General features: G+C 38.1%; 4 protein-coding genes across 6 annotated transcripts; 2 read left to right on the top strand and 2 right to left on the bottom strand.

The window, feature by feature from the left end:
- The first annotated feature begins 1,923 nt into the window (after positions 1-1,923).
- On the top strand, positions 1,924-3,651 carry LOC121748551. The gene has a single exon (XM_042142982.1). The coding sequence runs from the start codon at positions 2,624-2,626 to the stop codon at positions 3,536-3,538; it is 915 nt and encodes a 304-aa protein (XP_041998916.1). The 5' UTR covers positions 1,924-2,623; the 3' UTR covers positions 3,539-3,651.
- Positions 3,652-4,526: 875 nt separating this feature from the next.
- Positions 4,527-9,207, top strand: LOC121748550 (hydroxyproline O-arabinosyltransferase RDN2-like). Of its 2 annotated transcripts, none has more exons than XM_042142981.1 (9): positions 4,527-4,777; positions 4,950-5,454; positions 6,585-6,652; positions 6,732-6,933; positions 7,489-7,586; positions 7,693-7,762; positions 7,859-7,930; positions 8,074-8,187; positions 8,876-9,207. In XM_042142981.1, exons 2-9 carry the CDS (start codon positions 5,056-5,058, stop codon positions 8,936-8,938), a joined length of 1,086 nt encoding a protein of 361 aa, XP_041998915.1. In that variant the 5' UTR covers positions 4,527-4,777; positions 4,950-5,055; the 3' UTR covers positions 8,939-9,207. The 2 variants fall into 2 exon arrangements, with proteins under 2 accessions (XP_041998915.1, XP_041998914.1); XM_042142980.1 differs by having other exon boundaries at positions 4,947-5,454.
- A 30-nt stretch (positions 9,208-9,237) lies between these two features.
- LOC121748552 (non-specific phospholipase C2) lies at positions 9,238-11,133 on the bottom strand. The gene is made up of 4 exons (XM_042142983.1): positions 10,711-11,133; positions 9,858-10,512; positions 9,603-9,782; positions 9,238-9,528 (listed from the first exon to the last, which is right to left on the bottom strand). Exons 1-4 carry the CDS (start codon positions 11,131-11,133, stop codon positions 9,242-9,244), a joined length of 1,545 nt encoding a protein of 514 aa, XP_041998917.1. The 3' UTR covers positions 9,238-9,241.
- Positions 11,134-14,546: 3,413 nt separating this feature from the next.
- On the bottom strand, positions 14,547-17,052 carry LOC121749003. Of its 2 annotated transcripts, none has more exons than XM_042143610.1 (3): positions 16,895-17,052; positions 14,890-15,481; positions 14,547-14,806 (listed from the first exon to the last, which is right to left on the bottom strand). In XM_042143610.1, exons 2-3 carry the CDS (start codon positions 15,479-15,481, stop codon positions 14,685-14,687), a joined length of 714 nt encoding a protein of 237 aa, XP_041999544.1. In that variant the 5' UTR covers positions 16,895-17,052; the 3' UTR covers positions 14,547-14,684. The 2 variants fall into 2 exon arrangements, with proteins under 2 accessions (XP_041999544.1, XP_041999545.1); XM_042143611.1 differs by lacking the exon at positions 16,895-17,052 and adding an exon at positions 16,706-16,868.
- Between the last annotated feature and the right edge of the window lie 1,248 nt (positions 17,053-18,300).

Below are 18,300 nucleotides of genomic sequence, written 5' to 3'. Positions count from 1 at the left end.
TCTTTCACCACTTAACACACAAAATAACATCTCATAAAATGTGACATCTACCTTGGGACGGAGGGAGTACTATATTAATTGTTATTGTAAATTCGTGAATGAATACTATGATTATTAGAATTACAAACTATATGTACAAATTAATTGTTTCCTTCGTAGTAATAGATAGTAAAAAAACAAAACATTAACTCTCATATAATTTTTAATATGGCTATTCTTATTATAGAATTTAATTTATATATCATTTAATTATAAATTGACTATTCTTATAAGTAATATAGGAAAATTACTTAATTGTATTTTTATTTACCAAGTGATGGAAACTTAATCGTGCGAAGCTGAACATGTATCTCAAAATGTAATGCATGTGGGCTTATTATGAGCCCACAATTTGAAGCCCAATTATCCACCTACAAACAAATATTTGTGCAGTATGTTTAACATTAAAAAAAAAACAAAGTCATTAGGGCATCATTAACCCCGTGCCCATTTCCGGCCCCAAGTCCCCTCCACGTCATCATTCCTCTACAGTTGCGGCCCAGGCCCCAACTGCTGTAACCCTGCAGGTTGCGGCCCGGGCCGCAACTAATAAATGACATTATTCACAACTCCAACCTATTTAACTCGTAAACGCAATTCGTTGAACAATTGAAATCGGGAAAATGCATTGTTCATTAGAAATTAACATTACATTACTAGACGAAGCAAATTTGAAATAACATTTCATTCCTCTAAGTTGATCGCTGTTGAACCAATCCATTGGCGCCGAAACAAAGGGTATAATAGAGTATTGAAATGGAACGCGAGATTGAAATGGATGGAACGCATGCTCGTATTTATAGACATCAAATTAAAAAAAATTAGATTTGCGGCCCGGCCCGAAGAGCGTGTAACGCTGGGCCGGGACGCGGGACATGCTGCCCGTCACCGTGCAACCCCGTCCCAGGCGGGGAACGCGGCCCCGGGACGGGCCTGAGCCGTGCCGCCCTTCCGTGTAATGCATGGGACGGGCCGGGGCTCGCGATTTGCTGTCTGGCCCATGGCGTTACAGCTCTTAGTAGTATTATTTGCTCGCTCTTGTAATAACAAAATCTAGACCATGTTAATAAAGAACAGGAAAAATGCATTAATTGTACGAAAGCATGGTGTCAATTAATCGAATTCATACCATTATGCTTTGTTCATCCAATTTATATACCAGCTAACATGTGCACGCCTTGTTCTTGTAGGTTTATAAATATGGATTCATACAAAACATACCAAATTAGCGCATATATGGACTAGGTAGAGCCGACACTAGTTTGGTATGCATGATATGAAACCGACTCATTAATATCATGCATGTCGGAAATAAAAACAAATGATTCATTTGACCTTGAGTGATAACTGGCCATATAATAAACACTGTTGTCGCCGTCACCAGAGCTAACTTTAGATAACCAGCAATGTTGTACATTAGAGAACCTAATTAAAGCATTCATTTGATAGGATATTAATGCACCATTAGTAAAGTGAGAGAGTGGTAGAAAGAACAAATAATTAAAGTATTATTAGTAGAGAATGAGGCTCGCCTCATGATTAGAGAGAGAGTTTCCAAAATTAAAAAGTGCGTATTCGTGTCGGACGGACTAAAAATGAAATAGTGCATATTCTTATATGACGGAAGGAGTATAAATTAATACATATCAGATAAATAATTTGAAGAGAGAGCAGAAAGGAGGAAAAAGGCGCGAGTTTGAGATTAGGAAGAGAGCATGTGGTTTCTCCAGAAGGGTGAACCGATGGGAGAGGATGAGAGTAATAATTTAACTCTTCATTCTTCTTAACAATAATACAACTAAACAATAAATCACAAAATAAGCTAACTAATTATACAGACAGATTATTAGCTCATTTCCTGAATAAAGTAAAAGTATAGGTCCATGTCATATAGGATGAGAGAAAGAGATTGGAGTGAAGGGGTGAAGAAATAGGGTAAAAAATGAGGTATATATAGATTGTAAAAAGGGGAAGAAAAAAATTAAAATCGACCGTCGAGGGTAGAATCGGCAATGTCAACACAATAGCGCCGATAGGGCTTGAAGACGGTGGTAATACACTGTGTGTGTCTATGCTCCATTTTCTTTTTCTCTTCTCTATAAGTAGTGCATCTCCTTGCCATTGTCTGTGTTGTTCACCATTAACCATCCCTCTAATGTTAGATTCATTTGTTAGACTTTGGTTTTGACCAACTGTTTGATTAGGATATTTAATTTGCCGTTATGATGTTGTGTTTAAAGCAATGATGGAAAGGGTATGATCATAGACAGGCATGTTGTAGTGGGATGATGTGTGAAGAAAGAAAGAGTCTTTGAAGATTTGGAGAGGTAGAGAGAAAAAAGGTGGTAATGAATAATGAACAAAATGGGGGGCTCCATTGGCCTTAGTGGATTGGAAAAATAAGCTGCATTGTCAAGCAAAGCAATATCACCATCTCCTACCAAACCATTTCTCCATCTCACTTCATCATTCTCCTCCTCTTCTTTCTCACCTACTTCACACTTCCCACTTTGTTTCCCTTCCAAGCCATGCTCTTATATTGATATGAATACTACATGAATTCTTTCTTGTTTAGACTTGGAACATGGAGTCCTTAAACAAAGGTGGTGGTGGTGGTGGATTCATTCTCAAAATCCATGTGCACCACGCCAGGAACATCCACAACATATGCATCTACGAGAAGCAGGACGTGTACGCCAAATTCTCCCTCACCTACGACCCGGACCACACAATCTCCACCCCCATCATCAGGGGTGGGGGGAGGAACCCGGACTTCAACGAAGAAGACATGGCCATCAACGTCACCCAGGCGGACGCCGTCCTCAAATGCGAAATCTGGATGCTGAGCAGGGCCAAGCACTTGATGGACGACCAGCTCCTCGGCTTCGCATTACTCCCAATCTCTTCCCTCTCTCTTAACAAAAGCCTCACTCAAGATTTCCACCTTTCCTCGACCGACCTCTTCCACTCCCCTGCCGGCACCATCAAGCTCTCCCTTCTCTTAAACACAATTAACACTCCCCTCACCACTCCTACTATCAACACCTCCTCTTCTTCGCATGACAACGACAGCATCATCCTCGTCTCGGAGGACTACTGCAGGATGGAGTTCCCTGACGTCAGCGTGGCGGATCAGAACCGGCAGATGGTGACGGAGTACTTCGCGAAGAACGGAGCGGCGCCTGTGAGGCCGTGGGACGGGTCGTTCCTCCACCTCGGGGCGGGGCCGGAGGAGTACGAGAACTCATCGGAGGGGAGCTCGTCGGGGATGACGAGCCTGAGCGATGATAGGAACACGGGGGATTCGATTGAGGAGGAGGTGATGCAGAAGCAGATAGTGGAGATGTATGTGAGGAGCATGCAGCAGTTTACGGAGTCGCTTGCTAAGATGAAGCTGCCTATGGATTTGGATAAGGATGAGAATGAGAAGAAGAAGAAGAAGAAGGAAAAGGATAGTAGTTGCAGCAGGGTGTTCTATGGCAGCAGGGCTTTTTTCTGAATTACTATGTGTAATGTGTGTGTTGATTACTTGATTTAGATTTATTTTCTGAAGTGGTTGCATTTTGATTGTTGAAGGTGCTGAATAAGATCATTTCACTCTTCCCATCTTCATTCTTGGTGTGTACAAAAACTACAACTTTAGACATTGATGATTACATAGAGGAAAATGAATGAATTAGATAGTGGCTCACCTTGACATTACCACTACTTTAATTATAGCTTCATACAAATAATATAATCAAGTTTCACCACTGCTTTTATACATTCACACATATAATGTAGTTTTATAAATATTGGCATCATCATCCATCAATGATTATATCCCACGTCGTGAAACCCCCGAGATATAAGTTTTGACATTGAAATATGAACTTCAAGGTCAGATATACATTATAATACTAAGGGTGTTCGGTTTGTAAGATTGTATCCGAAGATTACATTTGCAGTGTATTTGGTTCATGAGATTCAACCCCACAACTCAATCCTAGATGGATAATCATGGGATAATTAGTCATAGCTAATCCCCTATGACTAAAATAATTTCACAACCCACTCATATATTGTATCTTGGTATTAGCTCCTCGGGACATATTATGACTAAAATTTACCTTGGCCCTTGGCCCCTCAGCCATTTTCAATTTACCTTTATAATATATGTATATAGGAATATTCAAATATGGCTTTAGCTCAGCTGGTTCCTCTGTCCGTCATACTAAATCAAAAGGCACTATTTATCAAAAATTTAATATTTTTCAATATGATAAGTCTAGTATTTTGATATTTTTCTCTACTCTTAATTTTGGGTTTGGGGTTTGTGAGTGATAATATTGAAAAGAGAGGAGGGGGAAATGACATATTATGACTAAAATTGAAAGGAAAAAAAAGGAGAAATTTATAGTTTTCCAGCACCCCACTATGGTTGTATTAATTGGAATAAACACTATGGTTGACAATTGGAGATGACACCCCACTACCGCTTGTATTTAATACTATAACCGCAGTCTAGCAAGAAGGAAGTACTAATAATTTATCCCTTAGTTAATGAGGGTATATACTAATTTTAATTAATTTTGTAGTACACTCTAAGAATTGGAATTAAACACGTCTAATTGTCTATGGATCTCTCCCTCTCTGTATAAAGAAAGAAATTCCCGCTGCTACAAAACGTTGAAATCTCAAACTCCTCTTCCATTCCATTGCGTGTTTCAGTGTATAATTGCCGTGTTTTTCGCTCCTGGTATGTTTGTAGATCTGCTATTCTTTGCGTGTTTCTTCATTCACTCTAAATGCTTATGCTACTACACTTTCTCAAAGTTGAAACACTTTTCTTAATTGTCAAATTGTGATGCTTTCTGAGGGAGAGGGGTTTAAAGATTTGATTTTTTTCCTTTTCTTGTATCTTTCAGCAGAGGATTTTGCCGTGATCACTGGAAATTTGATCTTGTTTGTAGAATTTGATTTGGAGGTGTTGGGGTTTAGGAGTTTAATTAGATTGGATTCTGGGTGAAGCAGAGTATGATTGGTAGTAGGAAAAATGGGGGGCGTGCGTCGCCCTTCTTGTTGGTGTTTTTGTCGTTCGGTTTCTTCCTAGCAACCTACAATTTGTTGATTTTGGTAATGCACAAGACTGGTAGGGGTGGTTTTACAGAGGAGTTGCGTGATCCAGTCATCACGAGGCCTGATGAGCTGAGGGAGGGAACTGGGGCAAAGTTCCATGTTGCGTTGACTGCCACCGATGCGCCTTATAGCAAGTGGCAATGCCGGGTTATGTACTATTGGTACAAGAAAATGAGGGATATGCCTGGATCAGATATGGGGGGTTTTACTAGGGTTTTGCATTCCGGGAATTCTGATAACTTGATGGACGAGATTCCGACTGTTGTTGTGGATCCTCTTCCGGAAGGGCTTGATCGGGTGAGTATGATGTTCTCGTTCTTCTGGACTTTGCATTAATAATCTTCTTGTTCACTTGTGATATAGAATTAGCTGCAATCTTGTTTGTTATTGATAGTATCTACGTCTTACATAACCTTGTAATTAAAGGGGTGTTAATGTAAAAAATGCATCTCCAGCTTGTCTTCCTAACTGTTATTGACTGTGAGGATTGAAGATGTTTGATCTCATCACTATCCTGAAAATCTTTAACTTTTCAAGCACATTACTACGTACAACTCTAGGACAATGATATTTTAAGGATATTAGTAATATAGTGTATGTGATGTTTGGTATATCTTGTGATGATTATACAAGTAAACGATATGAGACGTGTGTGTGTGTCTGTGTATGTGATTGTATGTTCATGCGCCGTAGTCTAGTAAGTAAAAGATGACAAGGTCAATCAGAAATTTTCTGCAATATCAGATTTTTCAATAACTGAAATTAGTTTAATCTGCATCTCCATAATGGCAATTTTGGATCAGAAGAAATTACGACGGTATAAGAGTTATAATGTTGCCAAATCTGAGTGAATGAGGCATAGGAAGTTGGGTTGTTGACCTTATTTCATCAGAAAAGTCAAGCTTCATTTGGTAAGAGACTTGTGATCAATTGTTTGATACCGACAGTGGTGACAGATGGTAATATGAAATTATAAGCCACAGCTAACTGAACCATTACTATGATATTGTAATGTCAAGTAGTCTTTTTCTACATAGAGTTACTGTCTAAAATTTGACTAGGTACCCATTGCTCACTGGGAAATATTGATAGAAGTGCTTATCCAAATGATTTTGCACTCAGTTGAATCACCCAGGGATTATGTATCTTACTGCACGGTTTGGTTAAATAATGAGTGGCAAGACTTTGAATTTGGAAGTGTGACCACTTAGCAAGATGACTATAAATGAGAGAGACACACAGCTCTCTTAACTTTGGTATCTTCATCATTTACATGTCTGATAAACTCGAGAAATGTACCAGTAGTTCAAGATTCTCATAATTCTCACCTAAAAATATATGGATGGATTTTACCAGATTGTTTTACTTCCATCTGCTCCAACCTGAAGTTGTTCTGAACATGTTCCGTTCTCTTTTTATGTGAACAGGGTTACATTGTTTTAAACAGACCCTGGGCATTCGTGCAGTGGCTGGACAAAGCCACAATAGAGGAAGAGTATGTTCTCGTGCTTTAGCCTCTCCCTCTTTCTCTCTCATTGCGTATTCTAATCCTGGTCATTTTGTTGCCAATGCAGATATATTCTAATGGCAGAACCCGATCACGTTTTTGTTAATCCGTTGCCAAATTTGGCTCATGGAAATCATCCAGCTGCATTCCCATTTTTCTACATAAAACCAACTGAAAATGAGAAAATTATAAGAAAATATTATCCTGAATATAAAGGCCCGGTATCCAATGTTGATCCAATTGGCAACTCGCCTGTAATTGTAAAAAAGGTATGCTCTTAGTTTCCACTTTAGATGTCCGTTAACTCTCATTGCTTAAAGCAGATAAATAACTACCTATAATCACATTCACATAGGTGCATGTTATTTTGGGTTGCTTATACTAACATCTATGCACTTTTAGTCAATGGGGGCGTGTTTTCATAGAGAGGGTAGAATATGGCTGGGATATTGGTAATGGTTTTATTTTGACCTTTTAGATCAATTCCCTTTCTAGTTTTCTCATTTTTTGTTTTACCAATTTCCTCTAAATTTTAGCAATACTGCTTTTACAGATATTCGTTAGCAGGCGTAGGTAATTTACTTATTTCATCACGGAGAAGAAATTGCTCTTGCTAAATGAAATTTGAAATTATGAAAGAACTTGTTCTAAAAAATTATACATCTGCTTCATGCCATTTCTATTTCTACAAAGCTCCGTTATAATGCCCACATTCTCAGCATCTGCGTCTAGCCGTTTGTAATATGTACTGCATTTCTGTCTGTGTTTGCCCCATACTCATATATGTTCACTTCCATATTCCCATACAAACCTTTTTACTGCAGTCGATTTTGGAGAAAATTGCACCTACATGGATGAATGTATCATTGCGAATGAAAGATGATCCAGAGACTGATAAAGCTTTTGGCTGGGTCTTGGAAATGTAAGTGGTTTGTAGACAAATCATGTCTGGTTTTTTGTTAAATGGTGAATTTGAGATGTGGTTGGTCAAACGTAACTTTTATTTTGTTTAAATTCTTCTGTGATAGGTACGGTTATGCAGTCGCATCTGCTTTGCATGGAGTTCGGCATATCCTTCGTAAGGACTTCATGCTACAGGTCCACATGATTGCTGTTTCAGACCCCTGTATTTTTATTTTTATTTTTCTGTTTTGCATCTCACCACCCGTGTAATGTTGATCTTTGTTCTTCTAGCCTCCATGGGATACTGAAGTTGGCCAGAAGTTTATCATTCATTATACATATGGATGTGATTACAACATGAAGGTAAAATAATTTATACTATACTCATAATTGATGATTTGGTTTTGTATTTGGGATCCTCTGGGTTCCATCTACTTTAAGATACACTATTTTTTCCCATTGTATTATTATTTCTATAGACATTCTTCTAATTGGAAAATTAACAGGGGGAATTGACTTATGGGAAGATTGGAGAATGGAGATTTGACAAAAGATCTCATCTGCGTGGTCCGCCCCCAAAAAATCTTCCATTACCTCCCCCAGGTGTTCCTGATAGTGTGGTATGTTTCTAGATTTCTTCACTCCATGCGATGTCATACTATTTGTCTTTATTGCAATTATATCATTATCATCATGGTAATTATATGTTGTTTTGCACTTCATTTTTTTACTTCTAAAATAGGTCTAAGAGATCGAATAGATTAACTCTATTGCAACTATTTGGCATGAGCACTCTCGTATCTTCTTAATCTCATCGTTCTTCAGTGTCATAGTTATTGTATCCATGAAGATAAACTTCAATCCAACCATTTTGGTGCAAGTATATTGTTAACATGTATGACCACCTTGGCTGGTTTTTGTTGCTTGTAACTCGCGTTCATTTCACAAGCTCAGTAGTTTTTGCCTGAAGATGAAATTCATTGGATTGTATAATCGTTTGTGAAGGAGTGATGCAACATCACTTTTTTTTCTAATAGCTATGAAGGAATTATACTATAGAAATGCGGTCATAGTTTAACGTGTGTCATAGGCGACATTGAATGGATAAGTCTGAGAAGGTCGATTGAACATTTGGCATTCTCCTTTGTAAGTGTTGTTTCGTATTGTAGAACAATAAAATATAGAGATATCTAGAAAAGATAATGGGATCCTGCTAAGTGTCCATTTATAGGAACCTCCAAAAGTATTTGGTATAGCTTGTTATTTACCTCATGACTCACATTGTTGTATATGCATTCCTGTCTACAGGTAAGGCTTGTTAAAGCAGTGAATGAAGCTAGTGCAAACATTCCTAACTGGGACACACTGTGAATTATGGCCGAGACCCGTTCCTTAGTTTTGGAAGATGTGATGTTTTTTTTACGGTCTTGATACTGGGTAACTATACAAATATGAAGTGACGGAGGAGAGAGAGAATACAAGATAGAAGAAGACGATGGTTTTTTCCGACGTACATCCTTTTTGAGACACCTCTAACATCAATACACAGACGACATTCTTTTTGTGCTAATACGTTCGCTACTGTGGTCTGTTGTTTTATTTTGCTTGAAAGTAATGGATTTTGATAACAGATTCTCTTATTTGTTGCTAGCAAGTATCTATTCTTGATTGATTCTATGATCTTGTGGATAGAGAGGGTCTCATCTTGACAATTTGTTCGGGGTCGACCCCCATCTTCTTGGCAGCCAAACCTGCCCCTAAGAAGCTCTTCACCGCCTCGTCCATGTAGTCTGCCCCTTGTCTTACAGTCATGTTTTGGGCGATGTTTCGCGGGAAACTTGTGAGGATGTTTTCCCCCTTGAGAACCGCAGCGAGCAGTACAAGCTCTTGCTGGAATTCACTCAAGAGGGCGTCCTCGTTAGCTTCCGTCTCTCTGATTTTCACCGGATCTGGGAGTTCCACTGCAGAAAACCGAGGAGATGAAGTTATGTGTGTGCCGTAAATTAAGATGGCAGTGTGAGAAGTGGAAACTAACGAGGGCAGTCAGTTCTGGGTTGAGTGAGCTGTTGGAAGAGGCCTTCGAAAGTGCCTGCCCATTGCTCTCTCTTCGTGAGAGGAGGCGATGGCAGGTTCAGTATCTTCCTCACCGTGGCAGGAATCGATGAGTGCTCGTATTCCGACGTGGGAGTAGGGGAGCTGTTAGGTCCATGAACAACTGCAAACACAGAAAGTGGAGTACATAAATTTTGATATCTAAGATTGTTGAAAGAAAGCATTGATGATTATTTACCAGTCCCCTTCTTAATCCAGGGAGAAACGGCAATGGTGGGAACCCTAACCCCCAACCTGTCAAACTTGAAGTTAAAGTGGTCGGGGCTAGGGATCCCGTCAGGGCTGGGGACGCCGTTAACGGGCGTAGGCACGTGATCATAAAAACCGCCATGCTCGTCATAGGTGATGAGAAATAGCGTCTGGTTCCACTGCGGGCTGCTCCTAAGTGTCTCGTAAACCTCCTTGACAAGCATCTGCCCCTGGTGCACGTCGTGCGACGGGTGATCGTCATTGGCAGGCGCCGATTTGGTATCCCCGTAGCGCGGCTCCACCACGGTGTAGGCGGGGAGCTTCCCAGCAGCAGCGTCGCGCTTGAAGCTGTTGCTGTAGGTGTGGAACTTGGTGATGTACTTGATCTTGCGGAGGTTGCGGTAGAAGAGGGTGGAGGGAAGGTTCTGGAAGTAGATGCCGAAGGAGAGCCCTGCGTCGTACACGTCATCGAAAATGGTACGTTGAGGGAACCCCAGGGCCAGCTTCACCGGGTCGTTCGAGACGGCCCCATGGGAGGTGCCCGAGTGGACGTATAGCCTGTTTGGCTGAGTGGACGCTGGGACGGACGCGAACCACCGGTCGAACAATGCGAATTCCGAGACTAGACTCTTATAAACCGCCACCTGCACATCGATTAATAAATAATTAATGAATAAAATAGTTATATAATATCTAAATCAATTAGCGCATTTTTAACGAAATTTGAAAGTGATCTAAAATATCACAAACTTTATATTTCATGTGTTACTTCTCAATCCGATATTTTCAGCGAAAACATATCCTAACATAGGCAACCAATGTGATATTTAAGATGAAGTGACCTTATCGGGTTGAAAACCGTTCATGACTTTGGGGGGCATGTCGGGTTTGATGGAAGCAGCCTGCTGAGCAAAGCCATTCATGGGTGGCACGGTGGCAGAGGTGTCATTGGAGCCGAATATCTGTTCCCTTATGGCCTGGAAGGAGTGGCCCGGGTCCGGGTCCACGAAGTGCGACTGGTCGCCAAACGAGAGGCGCTTGGAGTTGGGATCCTTTGTGTTGAGTGGGTTGGACTGGGAACCATCAACCCCGTTTATTTCCGGGTTGAGCTTCTTCATCCAACCCAACATGTGGTCGAACGACCGGTTCTCCATCACCAACACCACCACCGTCTTTATCGGACTGCCGCCGGCCGAAGCGTAGGGCTGCCCTAATAGTAGTAGCAAGAGGATTACTGATATTGGCATTGGCTTTGATTTCTGCATTATCTATTTCTCAGCTTCCATTGCCCTTTCATGCCTTTTATAGTGATAAAATCATGGAAATAGAGTAGTAATTCGAATTTAGTCATAGAGTATTTTTTATGGAAAGACTAATTTAATTTATGATGTTCATTACTGCATGCATCCAATCTGGTGAGATATTTTGTTTATCATAGATTTATAGTGGAGTATGAGTTAATGCAATATCAACATATTACGCTTCTTTATAATTATTTTTGGGAAGAACATATAAATGATCATTTATAGCAAACAAATTGTGAGTGTGTACATAAGAATTTAGAATCCATCAATAATAACCACAGATCACCCAATACGAAAAGGTCTATTTTCATTATAAAAAAAACTCTTGAGATAGTAATTAATTTTGATTCGTATGTCTTATCTGTCATTATTAAACCCACTCTTGAAATTCGAAATAAAATGTTCATGCAAGTAAGCAAATTATATAATTTGAAAGACATGAATAAATTCTGCATACACATATCTTACACATAAATGAAAAACAAGTAAAGAAGTATGAATACTTTTTAAAAGACAAGGCTAAAATTGCACATACATATCTTAAAGATAAATGAATAGTAGTATAAAATAAAGAAGTATGGTACTCTTGAAAGCTAGGGATAATGCCCTTTTTTTAATATAAAAAAGAATTGATTTAAATATACATGTACTTTTAATTAGTTGAAGTTTAATAGCGATAATTGGTTGACTTCAAAATTCATTTCCGATTCCTAATGATGTTTTTTGCTGAGTTCATCTGCGATTCTATTTCTGAAACTTGCTAGCTTAGTTAGAAAATCACCATATTTTGAATGTCACGATCTTACTAGACGATTCCTTCATTATTTGATGTCATTCACATCTTCAGTTTGGTTTTATTTTTTAATTTATTGACGTATAATATTACTATGTGATGATTTAATTCTGTTTGGTTTGATTACGTAATTTTCAAAATATTTATCGGAAAATGAACTATTACCTTTGTCCATAGAAATGGTATTGCTGGTCGATGTTTTAATATAAAATTGATAAAATAAGAAAGTGATAGAGAAAAATGATTTGAGTATTGTTAGTATAGAAAATAGGACCTATCTTATAAAGAAAAAAACTTACTACTACTATACTATAATTGGAAAAAGATTAATTTATGTGGACTATTCAAAATAGTGAAGTACGATTATTTTTCATAAATGAAGGTAGTATAAGATTAAACTGTTAGTACAAAAATAATACTAAGGTTGTGTTTGATATGATGGAATGAAAAAAAGTAGATGAGAATGAATTGAGGATTGTTAATCTATTTCATTATTCATATTCTTGGTAACTTACAAATAATATAGAAATAGAATGAAATATAACTAATTAATTATTTTAGAGTTTCAATTTTAATTAATTATGATTACTAGAATTATTTCAGGTATATATGATGTTGTCCAATATTGAAATGGAATTTGAATTCTATGAATCGTGTGTGTGCAGTGTATGTGTTTAGTGTGTGTAGTGTGCAGTGTGTATTTGTGTAGTGTTTAATTTTTTTTTCAATTATTAAAATTTTAAAATTCGAGTTAAACTGAAGTATAATATACTCCCTCCGTCCAAGAAAGTTTGTCACATTTTTCCATTTTCGTCTGTCCCACAAAATTTGTCACATTTCACATTTTACCATTTTTGTTAGTAAACCCCATATTCCACTAACTCGGGGAGTGATCAATTGTTAACTCATCATTTAATCGCTAACTACAACTAGTTTAAGACCATAAGATTTTAGAAATCTTGTGGTCTACAATGTGTCATATGTAATTTCGTTTTTTATTTTTTAATATTAAAAGATGATAACAACTATCAAATTTAGGGTTTAGAAATACAATGTCAATACAGTGTATGAAATACATCAACACAAAGACATGGCAATGTCAATACAATTTAATATTGACATTGAACAAGCATTGTATTGACATATTATGTGTCGTGTATTGATACAGAGCTGTTAACGAAATTTATGAATTTTTTTTCTAATTTTGACATCGGAACATATGCAAGTGAGATCTCGTTAGAATCATTATGAAATTATCTTTAATTTGATATATGTTGTGCGAAAAAATAATTTAAATCGAGAAAGTTATATGCGTTTTAAAGTTATGGGATATTTTTCAAAAGTTAGTTACAACTAATTTGTTGTAAATTGACCTTAGTACCCTTATTATTGACGTTTTTTTAATTGTATTGACATTCCGGGGCTGATGATCTGGACCCTTGATTTGAATATCTAATGGCTATTATTTAATTATAGTCAGCAATTAAGTATTGAGTTAACAATATAACACTCCCCCACTAACTCATTCTCTCTCACATTTTATTATAAAACTAATATAAAAGTAGTACCCAGATTCCACTAACTTTTTCAACTCACTTTCTATTTCATTTCTTTAAATTCATGTCCGGTCAAAGTGTGTCAAAATTTATGAGACGGAGAGAGGATAATTTGTTAAAATCTAAAATAAGAATAAATGAGAATGGAATGAAATAATCATTCTTTGGCTAAATGGAAGGAATAAATATTTTCATTGGAAATGGAATGGTGATTCCTAAAGTAAAAGTATACTCCATACGTTTCCCAATATATGTCCAACTTTGACCCGGCACAGGTTTTAAGAAATGTAATAGAAAATGGGTTGAAAAAGTTAGTGAAAGGTGAGTGAGAATGAGTTAGTGGAATGTAAGGTCTACTGCCAAAAGTGAATCCTAGTTGAGTGAGAAGAAGTTAGTGGGACGTGAGATTCACTACTAAAAATGGTATAAGTGAAATAAAACACTTAATATAGGACAAACTAAAATTAAAAACCAGAACACATCATAAGTAACGCAGGGAATATCAAACAAAGAAATAAAAATACAGTTACATTCCTCTATTCCATTCCATCATACCAAACATAAATTAAAAAACCCAAAATGAATATACCAATCGATCGACACAACTAGATTCTAGCATTAGAAAGCATCATATTACCTCCGTCCACAAAAAATTGACAAGTTTTACCATTTTGGACCATTCACCAAAATTAGACTAATTCTAAAAATAAAAAAGTTTTAAACCAATACTAATCATACACAACATTCTAAATGTAAACCTCACAATCCACCAACACCACTTCCATCACATTTTCGCTTCATCTCTCTTACTTTACCAATTATACATTAAAATCTGTGTCAATCTACAATTTTAACTATAATGCAGTATAATAATTTTAGTAATGAGTTGTGAAAATTAACATGTACCACCCAATTTTTTAAAACATTGCAATTATATTACCGCACTTTTAGGCGAAACTTTTATAATTATAATACTGTAATTGCGTAAAATATTAGATGATGTGGCTGAAATTACGGCATCTCAGTAGTCATGCAATATTTACAAATTTAGTAGTAACTGCTCAAGTACAGAGTGAATAATATAGTACATTATTTACACGAATAGATCATTGGATTCTAAAAAAGAGTTTCTATGAAGCATGTACAGACACTAAATCAACCCATTAATCTAATTTCCAACCTTTCCATTTCATATTTTTGCTGAGCCACATTGGAGGAAGGAATTGCTTCCCAGTCTGCAACTTCACAAGCTGCTGTCTGTAAGGTATTAATACACTCCTAAGCCCTGCACAACCAATCACTTTCTCATCATTTACTCTTTCAATTTCATCCATCTATATGCCTATCTATTACTATTACTTTTATTACCTGAAATGCACATAAACTTGTACAGATAGGCCACGCGAGGATCTCCTTTCGTGCTCATATTCGGCCTCTCCAAGCACTCTAAGAATGCCAGGTCTGCCTTGAGAAGCTCGGCCTGATCATGACTGTCGTATCCTATGTCGTGGCAGTAGCAGCAGAAGTCCAACCAATCAATTGGCCTTTTGTCCCAGATAGGCGATCCGCTATCTTTCCCACTCGACCAGTTGGGCCCACAGTAATTCCCGTATCGTGGAAATAATTGAGAGAGAAAACCTCTTGGACCTGTATGCCATGGAACCCTTGAAACATAAGGCCTGAACCTTATGCTAGAATACTCCGTGAAAGATTCAATGTCTGCACGAGGCTGTCCACGTTTTTTCAGCCCCTTATTGACAGTTGCCGGCAGCTGAATTTTATCTGTGGCTCTCATAGCCCAAGGAATAAATGTAAAAAGAGACCATTCCCAGAATCTGGACTCGTTACCCTTCTTATTAGGTGCATCTATCAGGGTACTGGTACCCGTGATAGGCGAAGATATATCCTTGTTTGGATGGGATCCAAACCAAGGAATATACCTCTGAAATTCAAAATTCATCTGCAAGGAAAATATAAAAAGCATGCTTTTAGAATTTTTATAGAAGCATGTTAATCTATAAAACTATTTTTGTATCACATTATAATAGCAAGAGATCTTCTACACGAAAAAACAAGCTGTAACCACGAATCAAAAGTAGTATTAATATCCAAATGCTTGGAATAATCAGAGTATCAAAATTCATGGCACCAAGAACAATTTTGTTTATTTGAATTAATCAAGCTAAAATTTACAACATTTCCTAACAAGAAAAAAGAACAGAATACTTAATTGTTTCCATACTTGAAAAAATGATAGACGCGACACATCCAGTTTTATAAACTTGCATTAAGGAGACCAGGAACTAATCGTTATATGACTGGATTAAGCTATCAGAAGTCCTAAATCATAATTCTTCTCCTTGAAGAAATAAGATACAGTACATCCAGTTTTCATAAGTTGAAATAATTTTAAAACACCAGATCTGGTGAAGTAATATCAAAATTCTTCAAGCATGCTGCAAGTCCCTCCCAAACAAAACAAAGCTGTTACAGACCTATGTGAGTGAACATAAAGCATGGTGTGGGGAATTAAGGAGCAAGTACGTGTCTCAATAAACTATTGCAGTAGTATAGCATTGTTTAGTTTTACCTAAAACAAACCAACTATGGTACAAGGAAGTATAAATTTTCAGCACCTACACAGCTTTGTATTAGCAATACAAAAAATGGAAGTTGTCAACCCAATGATCACAAGCCTGAGGAGTGATCAAAATTCTACAAGACTTGAAGTAATTTATTTTCGATGCAGAAGGAAGATGGCCTTGATCAGCAACCAAATTCAGAAAATTGAAGAGACCTAAGCATCAAACGTGACTAATTACGTATCGCAATTTTCAAATCGTAACTATCAAACCTACATATTCTTATGCCTGACCATCAACAAATTTGGAATCAGAATACTCACTAAGGCACCACAGCCCTCAAGCAAACAGCAGCATCACATTACATATATATCCAACAACAATCCAACTAGTTAATAGTATTTATTTGGGAGCACATTGAAAAGTAATGTTAATATAACTGCATTTTCTACCTCATGTTTTAGTAAGATGGCTTCAAACTTAAAAACCTCATATTGCTATTACATCACATGATATGTTGCTCTTATGTTGATGTTTCCCAAATTGCAAATTTGCAACACTTGACATTGAATTTGAGAACATCATTGAGTTTGACTTCCTACCTTAACACCAGAGACACGTTACTCCATCACACAATTAAGCACTAAAATCTTGAATTAGAAATTCGAAAGCACATATACTAGAAAAAAAATTCAAATTTTTAGGATGAAATGAAACAAACGGCAGGAATTATGCGTGGCTAATCAACAAAATTAGTTAGGCGAAAAGAGGCAAAGCAGAAATGGTGGGACCTGGAGCGTCTCATGGCTCCAGAGGCTTCGACAATAACCAGCTGCGCTTGGGCGTATCCCCTCTCAAGAACTAGAACGTTCCGCCTAGGAGAGAGAATTGATGAATTTGGATATGATTTGTGTGTGGAAAATGTAGAATTGTGGTTCGACCACAAAAAGGAATGGCCCACCGACTAGGATAACTTGCCAATTATATGCGTATATTCCATTTTGAGTGATTAATTATGTGTCCATCTATCCATGAATTAAAATATCATTACACATTTATAGAAAATTAAAAAAGCTCCATTTAATATATAATTTTACTCCACAAGGCACTCGCCACATCGCGGTAGTGCCCATAAGAGCATCCACAGTGGTCGACGGACAAGCAATAGCCCAGCAATGCCACATTAGCATCACTAAATTCCTCCTGCCACATCAGCTGGACAAGCAACTGGACAAACAATAGCCCAGCCACAGCCTTGCCACATCATCATCACTAAAAATAAATAATTAACAATCACACAAAATACGGAATTAAATTCACGCCACATATACGTGAAAATTCGATAATTTCATTTAAAATAAAAAAAGGTACATAATTTAACAAAATTACATAATAAAAAAAATTACATAATTTAACAAAATTACATAATTAAAAAAATCTATCGTCGTGCTCGTGCAGTCCTCCGCGCCCACAACTCTTCAATTAAATCCTTTTGGAGTCGAATATGAGCATCCACTTGGCGCATGTCGGCATGTGCCTGGAGGCGGCCGGCTTCATCGTGAGGTACCCCGCTTCGTACGTTGGGGGCGGCCGCGCCGTGGCTTGGACCGGCTTCATTATCGTCGTTGACCCAACTAGTCAGTTGTACACCTTCATCTTCGACAATCATATTGTGCATGATAATACAGACGTACATTATATCTGCAATGCAGTCGACATGCCACAAACGCGTTGGACCCCTAACTGCCGCCCATCGAGATTGGAGCACACCAAATGCGCGCTACACGTCCTTGCGCGCCGACTCCTGTCGTGCCGCAAAGTAGGTCTTCCTCTCATCTGATGCGCATCGGATCGTCTTCACAAAGACGGGCCACCTAGGGTATATCTCATCCGCCAAGTAGTAGCCCATATCATGTTGGTTGCCGTTGGCGACAAAACTGATGGCCGGACCGACGCCCTGGCACTGCTCATTGAAAAGGGGCGACGAGTTGAGGACGTTGAGGTCGTTGTTTCGAAAATTTTAAAAAAAAATCGCTCGTCGGTTCCTCGCCGATCGGGAGGCTGCAATAGCGGCGAGCCGATCGGCGAGAGAATCGGCGAGCGCCCGGGAATCGGCGTAGCCTCGCCCAATTTCTCGCCGATTTGGTGCTCGCCGGCTGCAATAGTTCGGCGAGCCGTTCGGCGAGCGACAAAAATC

The sequence above is a fragment of the Salvia splendens genome, chromosome 9 (assembly GCF_004379255.2).
Source record: "Salvia splendens isolate huo1 chromosome 9, SspV2, whole genome shotgun sequence".
NCBI classification, from domain to species: domain Eukaryota; kingdom Viridiplantae; phylum Streptophyta; class Magnoliopsida; order Lamiales; family Lamiaceae; genus Salvia; species Salvia splendens.
The sequence above is the reverse complement of the archived record's forward strand: the minus strand, read 5'-3'. Positions and strand labels throughout refer to the sequence as shown.